The sequence below is a fragment of the Muntiacus reevesi genome, chromosome 20 (genome assembly GCF_963930625.1).
Source record: "Muntiacus reevesi chromosome 20, mMunRee1.1, whole genome shotgun sequence".
NCBI lineage: Eukaryota > Metazoa > Chordata > Mammalia > Artiodactyla > Cervidae > Muntiacus > Muntiacus reevesi.
Genome location: NC_089268.1, coordinates 19,996,067 through 20,010,625, shown reverse-complemented (window position 1 = coordinate 20,010,625; position 14,559 = coordinate 19,996,067). Strand labels below are relative to the sequence as shown.

Here is a 14,559-nt window from a genome sequence, read left to right as displayed (position 1 = left end):
TAAATTATACCCTGGAAATTGTGAGTAATATATTGTAGGGATTTCAGGTTCTGTAATATTCCTATGAGAAGAGTTGGTGTTGGTGGTGTGTTCATATGTATGTTAAGCAGACTGTTTACTCTTCTAGATGGAACTCTATAAACTCCAAACTCAAACTCCTCTTCAGCAGCTAGACGCTCTCTTGCTTTATTTAGTTTTACCTTGGTTTCTTGGATTCAGTCCCACAAAGGAATAGCTTAGAAATTTGTCAAAGATTTGGGTAAAATTTATACACATAATATTTGTCTTCCTTTCTTTGATTCTATCTGGGGATTTTCTTTTTCTCTTTATACCTACTGTGGTTGCCCTGAACTTTAATCTATAGTTCTTCATGCCTCTAAGGTCCCCTAACCCTATACTGAGTAGGGCCTACCCTTAGGCTTAAACAGAAAACCAACCCATAGCCATTCCCTTCTCCTGTATGTAGTACTCGCCCTTTCAGTTTTTGTCCGGGTTAGATCACTCTGTTGCTTTCAGGTACTTGTTTTTTATAATTTGTCCAAAATGCATACTTTTCTCTACAAGTTGGTTGGCACAATAGAAACTATTTGCCACTACTAGTAGTGGAACTGTGGCAAGATATAATCTTATAATTGATGGTAAGCAGATTTAAATTTCATCCTCATATCTGGATTCCCCCTTTTATTTTCAGAATGACAGGTCTCAGTGCTTATTTATTATGGGAAACTCTGAACTATAAGGAACTTCTGTATTGAAAGTAGTTCTAAAGAATTTCGGCTATAGTGCTATCTGGCTCATTCAGTAACTAAAACTAGAGTAGTAAAATATTACTTAAGGACCTCTTCAGTGGATTTGCTTTATAAACTATGTAGAAATTTATAATTAACCTGGTAATTATGCATATGTAAAATAATTTTTTTTTAAATTTACTTATCCACATCTTCTACATTCAAGAAAGTGAAAGTGTTAGTTGCTCGGTTGTACCATCCCCATGGAAAAGAAATGCAAAAACGCAAAATGGCTGTCTGAGGAGGTCTTACAAATAGCTGTGAAAAGAAGAGAAGCGAAAAGCAAAGGAGAAAAGGAAATATATTCCCATCTGAATGCTGAGTTCCAAAGAATAGCAAGGAGGGATAAGAAAGCCTTCCTCACAATCAATGCAAAGAATTAGAGGAAAACAACAGAATGGGAAAGAATAGAGATCTCTTCAAGAAAATTCGAGATACCAAGGGAATATTTCGTGCAAAGATGGGTTCAATAAAGGACAGAAATGGTATGGACCTAACAGAAGCAGAAGATATTAAGAAGAGGTGGCAAGAATACACAGAAGAACTGTACAAAATAGATCTTCACAACCCAGATAATCATGATGGTGTGATCACTCACCTAGAGCCAGACATCCTGGAATGCGAAGTCAAGTGGGCCTTAGGAAGCATCACTACGAACAAAGCTAGTGGATGTGATGTAATTCCAGTTGAGCTATTTCAAATCCTGAAAGATGATGCAGTGAAAGTGCTGCACTCAATATGTCAGCAAATTTGGAAAACTCAGCAGTGGCCACTTGACTGGAAAGGGTCAGTTTTCATTCCAATCCCAAAGAAAGGCAATGCCAAAGAATGCTCAAACTACCTCACAATTGCACTCATCTCACACGCTAGTAAAGTAATGCTCAAAATTCTCCAAGCCAGGCTTTAGCAATTCGTGAACCGTGAACTTCCAGATGTTCAAGCTGGTTTTAGAAAAGGCAGAGGAACCAGAGATCAAATTGCCAACATCCGCTGGATCATCGAAAAAGCAAGAGAGTTCCAGAAAAACATCTATTTCTGCTTTATTGACTATGCCAAAGCCTTTAACTGTGAGAATCACAATAAACTGTGGAAAATTCTGAAAGAGATGGGAATACCAGACCACCTGACCTGCCTCTTGAGAAATCTGTATGCAGGTCAGGAAGCAGTGGTTAGAGCTGGACATGGAACAACAGATTGGTTCCAAATAGGAAAAGGAGTATGTCAAGGCTGTATATTGTCACCCTGCTTATTTAACTTATATGCAGAGTACATCATGAGAAATGCTGGGCTGGATGAAGCACAAGCTGGAATCAAGATTGCCGGGAGAAATATCAATAACCTCAGATATGCAGATGACAGCACCCTTATGTCAGAAAGTGAAGAGGAACTCAAAAGCCCCTTGATGAAAGTGAAAGAGGAGAGTGAAAAAGTTGGCTTAAAGCTCAACATTCAGAAAACTAAGATCATGGTATCTGGTCCCATCACTTCATGGGAAATAGATGGGAAACAGTGGAAACAGTGTCAGACTTTATTTTGGAGGGCTCCAAAATCACTGCAGATGGTGACTGCAGCCATGAAATTAAAAGGTGCTTACTCCTTAGAAGGAAAGTTATGACCAACCTAGATAGCATGTTAAAAAGCAGAGACATTACTTTGCCAACAAAAGTCCATCTAGTCAAGGCTATGGTTTTTCTAGTGGTCATATACGGATGTGAGAGTTGGACTGTGAAGAAAGCTGAGCGCTGAAGAATTGATGCTTTTGAACTGTGGTGTTGGAGAAGACTCTTGAGAGTCTCTTGGACTGCAAGGAGATCCAGCCAGTCCATCCTAAAGGAGATCATTCTTGGGTGTTCATTGGAAGGACTGATGCTGAAGCTGCAACTCCAGTACTTTGGCCACCTCATCCGAAGAGTTGACTGATTGGAAAAGACCCTGATGCTGGGAGGGACTGGGGGCAAGAGGAGAAGGGGACGACAGAGGATGAGATGGCTGGATGCCATCACTGACTCGATGGACATGAATTTGAGTAAGCTCTGGGAGTTGGTGATGGACAGGGAGGCCTGGCATGCTGCAATTTATGGGGTTGCAAAGAATTGACACACCTAGCGACTGAACTGAACTGAACTGATCCAACTCTTTGCAACCCCATGGACTATAGCCCACTAGGCTTCTCTGTCCATGGAATTCTCCAGGCAAGAATACTGTAGTGGGTTACCATTTCCTACTTCATATTCAAGCTCTAGCTATATTTTGATTTTTTTACTCACTGAAAACCTCAGCTGTGATAGTACTAAAAGCCAAGGAACTTGATATATAATCATATCTTAATACTGTCATTTTAATCTTGGGAGTGTCCCTTATCTTCTCTCTATCACCTATAATGTGGGGAGTTAGGAAAGTTTAGAATAGATAATATCTTGTGTTTTTTCCAAATTTTATAATATATGAATCTTTGAATTTGGTGATTCTTTGTTGTCTTCTTTTCAAATACCTTTTCTAGTTAATTTCTTTAGTTTAAAAAAAAATCACTTCCTACTTACATAGAATGACAGATTACACAACATTTCAGTTAAATTTTGGAATGAGAAAATTAACTGTTTTTAACTGTATTATACTATAGCCTTTGACCAAGGAGTGGTCCAACTTCATCTGAAGGGAAATCCTCTCTAAACTCAAAGAACTGAGAGAGCTCTGTGTACAAGAGTGAGGAGAAAAAAGGCACTTGCCTGCCCACTCTGATCATACATCAATCCATGTGGTCAGTGAGGGACAGAAGTCGGTATTAACCCTACTACCCTTCACTTGCTCTGACCGGAGATACATATTACTACTCCTTTGTTACACCTCTGTAGAGTCTAATGTATCAAATTTAGCAGAAGATGTAGTCCTGAAAAGAATAAGAGACAGTTATCTGAGATTCCAGGTCCTTCTTAAATATTAGATTACCTGGCAAGGGGAAAGCTGACAAAGGATTTTAAAAAAAAGTTGTTTCTTCCCAACAGCTTTTATGTTGGGAAGAAAAGAGTCAGATAAGAAATCCTGGGACAACAGAATTTTCAGTGTAACTTCTTGTACCTCAGTTGAGAGTTGAAACTGTTGAAGAATTTTATTCAGTTCAAGCCAGCAAGGACAGAAGAGGGACAATGCTCAGATTCAGGAAATATGGAGAACTCCGTGTGATACTTCAGCTTCCAGTGTTGAGCAGCAGCTTCTGAATAAAAAGACATAACTAAAAACGAAATGGAAGAATCCAAGAATGGAATATGAATACAGCCGGGGAAAGGGTACCTGACACATGAAGAAGAACTTTACCAAGCACCTTGTTCTTGACTTTAGGAAATTAGGAGTTTAGTCCCCACAGAAATTCTTACAAATACACTATAGACAACAACACTCAGTATTTTGTCAAACATGTGGGTTTCATTTTTGAAAATTTAAAGAATTTTCCAAGATGTGGGCTCAAGCAGAATGAGAAAGCTAAATTGGTATATAAATCTAACAGTCTTCATATATATTTATAACATAATATTTTTATTAGTGTAGTAAATACATAAATTTAATGCTAATCCTTCTGTAACAGTTTTGAAGACTGTTACAAAATTTATGAAGTCACTGCTGAAGTAAAAATTCTAAACTTGATATGAATTTTGAACTTAAACAGATTACTAGTACTTTGGTGAGGAAAGGGATGTTTACAGAAATGCGAAGGTATTTTTTGAGGTGAAAACAATCCTGCAGACACAACATTTGAGTTTTAAAGATTTCCTTGCAAAGAACTCAATGGGCAAATCAGGAGGGTGAAGAAGTGCATGTGGTAACTTATGCTGGTGTTTGCAGTGGCTTAATTGTAGCAGATAAACCAGAAACTGGCAAAATAGAAATTTTAATGACATTTTTCACAAAATTGAATATTCTTAATTTTATATAAGGTAACCTCATCTTTTTAGCAATGATAACGTGATTCAAACAGGATGGCTTACTTGCTGCCATCTTACAAATAGTGGCCACAGTGGTTTCTAATATACACTTCCTTCTTCAGTATTCTGAAGTCAGTTGGATCACCATGCCAGAAGTTCTGAGAGATTTTGACCAACAAATTCTATACCAAAATCGAACTTATTTGGGAAAGTAAAGGAAGAGTACCCTCTTCAATGGCCATGTAGCAAAGAAATAAATCCACTTTTCAGGGAGAAAGCTTCACAGAGGAAAGCTCTGGAAGAACCCGTTACCCCCTTAGTCTGCAGGATATTGCCCTCTTAATGACCCCATTTTGTATGGGGTTGGCCCAAATGTCCATTCTGGCTTGTCTATAAGATCCTGATCAGACTTTTTGGCCAGCCCAACTCACAAAAGAGTCTTTAGCCTCACCAGGTACTTGATAATTGCATTTATTCTAATACACTCCAACTGAAACAAAGTACTTGGGATAAGAATCAAGAAAGCATTTTTTCTTTTTAAAGACAAACTATGTGTGCACTTTTATATGAGTGCCAAAGTGAGGGGTTAAGATAATTTAATCCTTGTTATTGTGGGCACAGCAGTTACGTTATTTAGGGTATTGTTGGAATGAAATTGAGAAAGATACTCTAGAGGATATTCCTATTTGACTTATTTCAAATCTTGTTAAAAATAATAAAAAATAATCAAGCTCTCGTTTTATATTTTAGTCTTATTTCAGGTTCAGCTTGAATAATTAGCAGATGCTCTTTGTCGGAATGTTTTAATTACTTTACTAGTTCATAATAAAAAAAAAACATGCAAAGGGCACAAGAAATATATTTTAAGGGCACAGAAGGATATGCAGTGAAAAATATTTCCTCTAACCTGTATGCTCCAGACACCCATCTGTACTCCTAGAGAAAGAAATTCTGCACTGTTACTAATTTTGGGGGTGTCTTTGCAGATATCACCTATGCTTAAATGAGCATATACTGTTCAGCCTTTAAAAAAAAAATAGCTGATAGCATGGTTATCCAGTTGTACACCTGGCATTTTCTCAAACAGTGTGTCTTATAGATAGCTCCATAGGAATCTGTATGGAGCTGCCTCCTTCATTATGGTGGTTGCTGTGGTTTCTGCTGCACTGAATGAATATCATAATTGATCTTATGGGTCTCTCCTTGATGAACATTTGCTTCATTAATTCAGATAGTGCAGCAGTGACCATCTATCTAGCTATCTATATTATATTTTGCCTGTATAATATACATCTGCAGGATAAATCCTTAGAAATCATGAAATTGTTGGATCAAATGGTTTTCATTTTGATAAGATTTGCCAGATTACTCTCAATAGAGGTCATGCTAGATATACCTCTATAAGGAATTCTAAGAATGGTACCTCTACAATGAGAATGATAGTAATACATGGGCTACTATTTCTTTCTATTGATTCTTTAATGTTGATGACTTGGCATCTGGTACCTACTGCACTTTTAAGTAAATTAGCTTATCATTTCAAGAACATGGATGTGCTGTTTTTAATTTAAATAATAACCTACTGCTGTTGATAGCTAACATATGTCAGGCATTGTTCTAAGAGGTTTAAACATATTAACTCATTTAATTTTCACAGCAACCCTATAGAGCAGTTAAAATTATCACTCTGTTTACAGATAAGGAAACTAAAATACAGGTATCTTACATGACTTGACAGAACTGGTAACTGAGATGGCTGGGATCTAGACCAAGGTATTTGAGAAGCCAAAGCCTACAACTAAATCACAAACATATAATACTATTTCATTTTTTAAAAATCATGTTACATACATTTCTTGAGTTGAGATCCATACTCTTATTGCAAATAATCTTTTTCATTCTTGTGTCTTTTTGTACTTTCAAACCTGTCTTTTACGGATGAGGCAGATTAAAGTAATAGTTTCTGTTTTATTTTGTTTTTACACAAAGGACACTTAGAAAACTAGGAACCAAGTTGAAATGATCTTCTATGACCATCCCCTGTATTATAAATAAATATATAGCAATTTTAGATTTTTTATTTTAAAATTGATGACCCTCAGGTTATTTCAGAAATACATCCAACAAGCTCCCAAGAAACATTTATAGTAATAAATGTTTAAATGTTTTTTTAAAAAAATAGCTTCCTGTAGTTCTTTCAGCAAGCTCACATGACACTTTTCAACCGCTCACAACTGGCTCTGTTGTCCTGTACCTTGACATGCAGGCCTGGGTGAAATATTGGGGGCATAAAAATTGCATTTGGTTGGTCTGCTTGGAAGGGGTCATGTAAAAGTCATCTTTGATTTGCTAATGGAATTTTTTTTTGTTAGATGTAGTATATGGCAGCACTGATGTGCATCCTAAGGGAAAAACCATCCATTTTATAAAAGTTTATTTTCATATTTTATACACTGTAGTTGTGTTGTGTGTTTTTGATTTAGTAACAATTTATGTGTTTTTCTGTCGCAGAGCACTGCGGCCTGTGGTGTTGAGGCTCACAGCGATGCCATCCAGCCCAGCCACATCAGAGAGGCCGTCCGACGCTATGGCCACAAGATTGGCCCCCTTTCCCCATTCACAGTACGTAATAACAGAGTTATAAAAAGTTATATTTATAATCTGAAAGAATTTTGATTTTCAAGTGGTCAAATGAAGCAGCAATGGAATTGTTGAAAGCAATTTGTGGTGGCTGTAATTTTGTTGTATAAAAGTGGCATAATTCTCTTGGGAAATAAGAGTTAGTCATTTTTGTCTCTTTTTGGAAGAACAGTTTTTTTCTCTACAAAATATTATTTTCTTTCAATTACAAATTATGCTTTTTTTTTCCTTGGGGCTTATATTTTCTATTTTTCAAAGCTTAGGTTTATAAAACTTTTTTTGTCAAATTATATGTATCCAAATATTGCTAGAAGCACTTTATATTTTAAAATTGGTTAGATTGGCAATACCACTTCTATCAGATGTTCTGCTCCTAAACATACTTTGAGTTGGAAGAAGAAGAAATGATTTCTCTACTGGCTTTGAAGTAGGCTGAAAGGCAGACAGTCTTCCACATCTTCAAATGGTTTTAAAGCTTATAATCAAGGTTTGTTTTTTTTTTTTAATGGAGAATTAAAGACTTTATATTTCAACAGCCTAAAGAAAGAGTGTGTGTATGTGTGTTAATTAAATGCTCATCTTGTGGCCCTTTTAAGAAAAATCTTTATTCATGTTAATATAACTTTCTCCAAGTCCTTCTCTGTTTATAAGGGATTGGTTTGATTCTCAGAAAGTTAGGTTTGATTTATGACTAAAGCACAGTAGAATTAACCATTTGTTTCATTTTTTTGTATTCACATCTGCTTTAACATACTAAAGCAGAATATGTATGTGTAACATTATACATATGTATGTACATAACATATATGTTTTTTCCTGAGTGGATTTTGCTATTACCTGTTGATAGAAGTCGTAATTTCTTCTAAATTATCTCATCATCTTTTTTCTTATGTTTCAGTTAAAGAGTATGCTTTCTTAGCCTTCTTTGTTTTCTTTGGTTATTGTTAATCATATGCATTATCAATATGACCGCAAGAATGTGGCAGAGTTTCTTTGTCTCTAGAAGCTTTCTATAATGGTGACAATTATTTTCACTTCTGGTTAATGTATTAAATTGGTCATATATATGATTTATCATATTTATATTAATCATGTTACTGGTTAAGCAGTATATCCTTTTGAATGAGTGCTTTTAGGTTATTACAATTGAAAGAACGAAGTCTGTATCTCTTGTTTTTTCCCTACATGACAAGTGAGACTATTTTAAGTGATTAGCCAAAAGGGAGATGAGATTTAGAGAAATATGAGTTGATTGAAAGAATTTAAAAACCAACTGAAATTGAAAGAACCAATTTATAACAAAGGATTAAAATTTTCAGATCCATAGATAAGAGCCAAATAATGACTAATAGTCTGAGGCAATGGAATAGAGAGAGAAGAAAAAGGCAGAGTTGATAATAATCTAGAACTAATTAAAGGGTAGCAAAGAGAGACAGGGGTTTTGAGAAATAACCTAAAATGGTTACTAAAAGTAATGGGTAAAATTACATAAAGGAAAATGTATCTACCATAAGGGGAAATCTCCTAATCATAAGGTCTGTGATGTTTCTTCAAACGGAAGTGGTGGTGGTGGTAAGGTCCTTAATTCTTCACGTTTTTTGTTTTTAAAAACACTGGTCAGATCACTTGAGAACCATCTTGGCTGATGACACTGTGTATCTGTGTGTCTGTGTATACATATATATTCATTCCTCCATGTCTAATCTGATAGTCATGTATTGTTGCTTTTATAATCCAAGATTGTAGTATATGGCAGGAAATGTATTGAAATATTCAGAATACACACACACACACACACACACACACACACACACTCAGATATAGTTTAAGCTGATTTTTGTCTAATAAACATATAACCAATATGGTTTTTTAAACTAATAATGCAATTTAAAAATGCTTAGTGTAAATAGATCTGGAAAACAGAACAAAGGAGCCATGATCTTGAAGGCCCACTTAACCACTGCCAGAGGAGATGAACAGCATCAACAGCAGATGGGAAAGAAGGCCACCACAGGTGGACACTGAGTTTTCTTCACACCACAGATCTTGAATGGTCTACTCCATTACCTGGAACTATAAGAATTTGCCCAGCCTACAAGGCTGTATATGCCCACTCCATTGTCTAGCATGAGTAGTAGGATCAGGCAGTATTATGTATTACAATTCTCTTTAAAGTAGAATAGATTTGCAGACTACATATGCTAACAGTGTGAACACCGGTCCTGGTTCCCTCGTCCCTGCAACTGTTAAGAGGAGATGCTTCTGATGCTGGGAGGATGCTGATGCTGAGTTCCCTGATGCCCACTCCCTGAGATGATATTTGATGCTGCACTAGGGACACTTTGCTTCCTGGGCTTTGGGCTGTGACTCCTAAAAGGAGAGGAGACATGTGGGCTGTGTCTCTAGCAACCTTAGACTGGACCTAAATTATGCAGAAAGGCTGAACTAACTTACCTCCAGTATGAAATTTCCTTTGTAAACTAAAATCGCCATGAACAGCTAGTTTATATTTATGAAACATAGAGATTCTGTCTTTGCAACATGTCATTCTGAACATAAAGTGCTTGTCTAATGTGTATATAAATGAGATATCTCATTTAGAGTACCCATAACTTGACTTTAGGAATTAGTTTTAGGAATTAGCTAAAACTATGAGACAAATTTGGAGAATTAAAATGACAACCAGTAGGTTACTTGGAAACTGAATTCCAACGTCAACCAGTAAGCCAAAAAAATTTTCCTTTTGATGTGGCATCATTCTGTCTTCTACTGTATGACTTGTGAAATGATTTTGTACAAATTTACACCATGATAGATTTCAGGAATGCAGTTCATTATATGAAGAATTGAAAGTGAATTCTTCCCCTTGGGAATAATTAGTTGAAATGGCAGAAGAGGGGTGATTAAAGCCGTGTAAGGTGGAGGGTAGAAAGGAGTACGAACAGTGTTTTGCACTGGGTAGCTGCTGCATTGGAGAGGGAGGGGACAGAGTGACAGAGACAGCAGTTTCCTGCCATTCATACCAGGGCTGTGGAGACACCTATAAACCTCCAGTCCCCACTCAGCCAGTTACAACTATATTGCCTTTGGCATGTTGGTTTTACTCGGTGACTTCTTTCTTTTCAGTGTTTTCATTTATTCTCAACCCTTTGCAGAAGATCAGAAGAGAGTATCGTACCTAGAAGTTAAAAGATTAACTGAGATTAAGCTGAGGTTAATTTAAGTTAGATTTTTATTTTTCCCCGCAACTTTTACCATGGCTGTATGTATTCCTGATCTTCTGTGGTGGTGACTTATCTTCTCTATATCTATCTTAAATGCTAAAGAACATTTAAAAGGACTAGCTTACCTTTTATTATTGATTTTTCCTAAATAATTCTGAAAATCACTTCAGAGCCTGCGATTTGTAGTCATTACAGTACTTAGCAAACTGGGGTATCCTGAGACATTTTGATGTTTGTCATCTTATCCTTTTACTCATTGTAGTTGGCATTATGTGAAGTTATATTGCATGGTGATTGACTCTAGAGCCAAATGGCCAAGATTAAGATCCCAAGTCTCCACCTACTAGCAAAGTAGCCTTAAGGGAGTTCCTTAACCTCTCTATGACTCAGTTACCTCATCTATAAAATGGGCGTAATAATAGAACATACTTTGTGATGGAATCTAAGGAGTACTGTGAACTTGACAAGCAATGAGCTCTCAATGTATTGTATTAATAATAGTGGAAGTAATAATAGTGGAAGTAGCAGTAGTAGCTGCAGTATATTTTCTAAAAAGTATCAGGTAAACTACAAATTGAGTAAAGTAGAAACCATTTCCCCCGCCACCAAACACACAGATACACAGACACAGATGCCTCACTTTGTGATCGTAGAAGAAACTAAAATTTGAATTATAATGTGACTTCTTTACAGACTTATAGTTTACACCATTAAGATGTAAGAGCTACTTAAAGATTATTGTTCCTGAGAATAAATTAATGTTCATTTTCACTTTTTGAGTTAATTGTGGTTGAAGAACATTAATGGATTTTTTTTTTTTACCACCACTGCCATATTCAAAAATAAGGTCTCAGCAACTGTGTGTCCATGGTTTCCACTTGATTTTTGCTTGCTCGTTAGGTTTTGCTTACTAGCTCCTGTGAAACAGAAATCTACGGAACAAATGGCACAACCTCAGATTTATAAAGCTTCATCAAATTCAGTTTCTATGAATTTATATATTTGCGTAAGTTATTGAAAAAAGGTTTTCAGAGGCTGATGTATATATCAAAGTTGGTATAATTTTTAAGCATAAATTATTACTAGTCTCTTTTTTCTCATTTTTTAAAATTTCCTCAGTTTACCAGTTATGAAAATAATGCTAGCATGTTAGAAAATTAAAATATAGAAAAGTAAAGGATAAAATAAAACTTATATTAAGAAACTTTTAGGGCCTTAAAAAAAACAGTATAGCAAAAGCTTTAAATGAGTTTTTCTATCAGACAATTAATTGCTACTTAATTGTTTTAATTGAATTTAATTGTGTAACAAGAGTATTTCCTTGCAGCCTAAAGATTCAAATGCTTTTGGTAATGGTTTTAAAAAAGAAAAAAAAATTCTTAGAATATTCTTGTTCAGGTCAAAGGAAGAGAAAGCATTTTAAAATTTTGTGAATGAATTTTACAATTAGAGCATTTTGTTTTTTCTCTTGAAGAAAATACCCACAGAGAATAACTCAGTGGACTGTGTTATCTGTCATGAAAAGGATGGTCAGACATGTGTTTTCTCTAGATCCTGGCTGTGTACAAGCAGTGGGTGGTGCCCTTGGTTACCGCCTCTGAAGCGCAGCCCCACTTCTCGGTGAGAAGTGCTGGAAATGGCTGACAGAAAACTGGGTCTGTAATTTTGAAAGCCAGAGAAAGCAAACTATGTACACCAAGGGGATGACATAATCCCATGTGTAATGCCTAAATATATTAGTTTCTCCTGAATGACATTCACAGAGGAAAACCATCTCACCCTCCTGAACTTACACGTTACCAGGTGGCTCTCCATTGAAGCAGAATAGTAAAACTAAAATTTCTCATTTAAGCCTGGTCATTTATCTGAATGGTACCTAAGTGTGTCCCTGGAAGTGAGCGGCTTCAAAACCCACTCGGCTGTCTTAAATTGTGAGCCATCTGGCTGAGCATTTTAAAACTGGCTAAGACTTGAGAAGGGCCCCAGGTGGCTCAGTGGTAGAGAACCTGCGGCCAATGCAGGAGATGGGGATTCAATCCCTGGATTGGGAAGATCCTCTGGAGAAGTAATTGGCAAACCCGCTCCAGTGTTCTTGCCTGAGAAATCCCATGGACAGAGGAGCCTGGCGGGCTATAGTCCATGGAGTCGCAAAAGAGTCAGAGATGACTTAGTGACTGAACAGCAACAAAGACGTGAGAAAGTCATTTAATTCAGTCTCAGAGAAGCTTTGCCTTGAACCCAGTGGCACCTTGTGAGTGAGTGACCCGGCTGGCTCTGGAATCCAGCCTCTCGACTCTCAGCTGACTACTCTTCCCTTGTGGCCATTTACTTTGATGTGTTATGTCTATTAGGGATGCTGGAGATGCTCTCATATCATTGGTTCTTCAGAAATATTCACAATAGACAAATAAGAGTCAAAAATAAGAAATTTCCTTTAAGAATTCCTCATGTTAAACTTCTAAAAACAGAAGTGGCCTAGCAGATTGCTTTGACTATTTTGATCTAGAATTTCACATTCGTGAATAATTCTTATGTCTTGAGCACATAAAATTTGTCTGCATCTTATGTATTCAACCTGGAAAATAAAATGTTATAAAATATTAATTTGTAAATGTAAATACCAAGTAGAAATTGTGGATGAATTCATAAATATTTTTTAAGAATATTTTTTAACTGGAAGTAAAATTTTCTCAGTATATTTTTTGGAAGTACTAAATCTGTCATTTAGGTTGGAGCCAAGTACCTTTTCATAGGTATGGGCCACTGGTTCTCAGAAAAAAATATTGATGTGTGGCATATTTATTATCATATGGGGCTTCCCAGGTGGCACTAGTGGTGAATAAAGAATCTGCCTGCCAATGCAGGAGCCACAGGAGACTCAGGTGCGATCCCTGAGTCGGGAAGATCCCCTGGAGGAGGAAATGGCAACCCACTCCAGTCTTCTTGCCTGGAAAATTCCATGGACAGAGGAGCCTGGAGAGCTATAGTCCATGGGATCACAAAGAGTTGGATGTGATAGCATCTGAGCACACACAAACATATTTATCATATAAGAATAACCTAAAATTGAGCATTGTTTAGAAAAGGGGTAAAATTTTTAATTTAGTTTTTAATTTTAAAATAAGGTGAGGCAGAAATGTTAATTACAAGATTTATTATGTCAAATTATGTGAAGTAATGGTTTCTTTAGGTCATAAGCAGTTGAATATTAGAAATCTAATGATTCAATTAACACAGTATTCACTTGAGGATTACTTAGGGAGAGAATGTTTGAAATGTAGTAGTAAAAATACTAGAAGACTTCTTGAGAGATAGTCATTAGAATCAGAAAAGTATTAGTTGATTAATAACATACAATATTTGTATAGGAACTTTTCATTTGCGTTGTGTTATTCTTACAACACAACAAGATGAGTATTGTTTTCCCCACTTTATAGGTACGAAAATTGATAGTTAGAGAAAAATCAGGTAGCCAGCTTAAACTTATATCATGGACAAGAGCTAAATAGAAATACTCTGTGACTCACAGGGACCACAGGCTTCAATGAATCCTCACTAATATTCCTCATTAACTCCCTCTTTGCAGATTGGCCTCTATTCTTAACTATTTAAGTGGTCTTATTATGAAAATGTGAAATAGCATTTCCTAAACTACATTGCATAGAAGACAAGTGTTCCAAGAGGAATTGAAAGATGCTCCATAAGAGAAGGGTTTCTCTATCAAATATTCCAGAAATCTGATTGTTATATGTAGAAGATCCACCCTGAAAATCTCATTCAATAGGAATAGAGAAGATGTTTCAAAATCAAAGTTATGTTGTAACATTATATTCATCACAGTTATCTACTTTATTTCCACATTTTATTTTATTTACATTAAGCATTAAGGAATTTCAGTTCACAAATATAACAGTTTTAATAATGGTCAACACAAACCTGTAATAGTCTTGCCTCAAAAGAGAAATACTAAGAAATTTTTGCTCAAAAACG

The 14,559-nt window shown here is 36.0% G+C and overlaps 1 protein-coding gene across 3 annotated transcripts in view; it reads left to right on the top strand.

Annotated features, from left to right (window-relative positions):
* SUPT3H (SPT3 homolog, SAGA and STAGA complex component) overlaps positions 1 to 14,559 on the top strand; it is a 376,606-nt gene that overhangs the window by 292,347 nt on the left and 69,700 nt on the right. For all 3 annotated transcript variants that reach the window (XM_065912305.1, XM_065912304.1, XM_065912306.1), the window contains one exon: positions 7,217 to 7,327. In XM_065912305.1, coding sequence (XP_065768377.1) covers positions 7,217 to 7,327 — 111 coding nt within the window. The remainder of the gene's footprint in view (positions 1 to 7,216; positions 7,328 to 14,559) is intronic.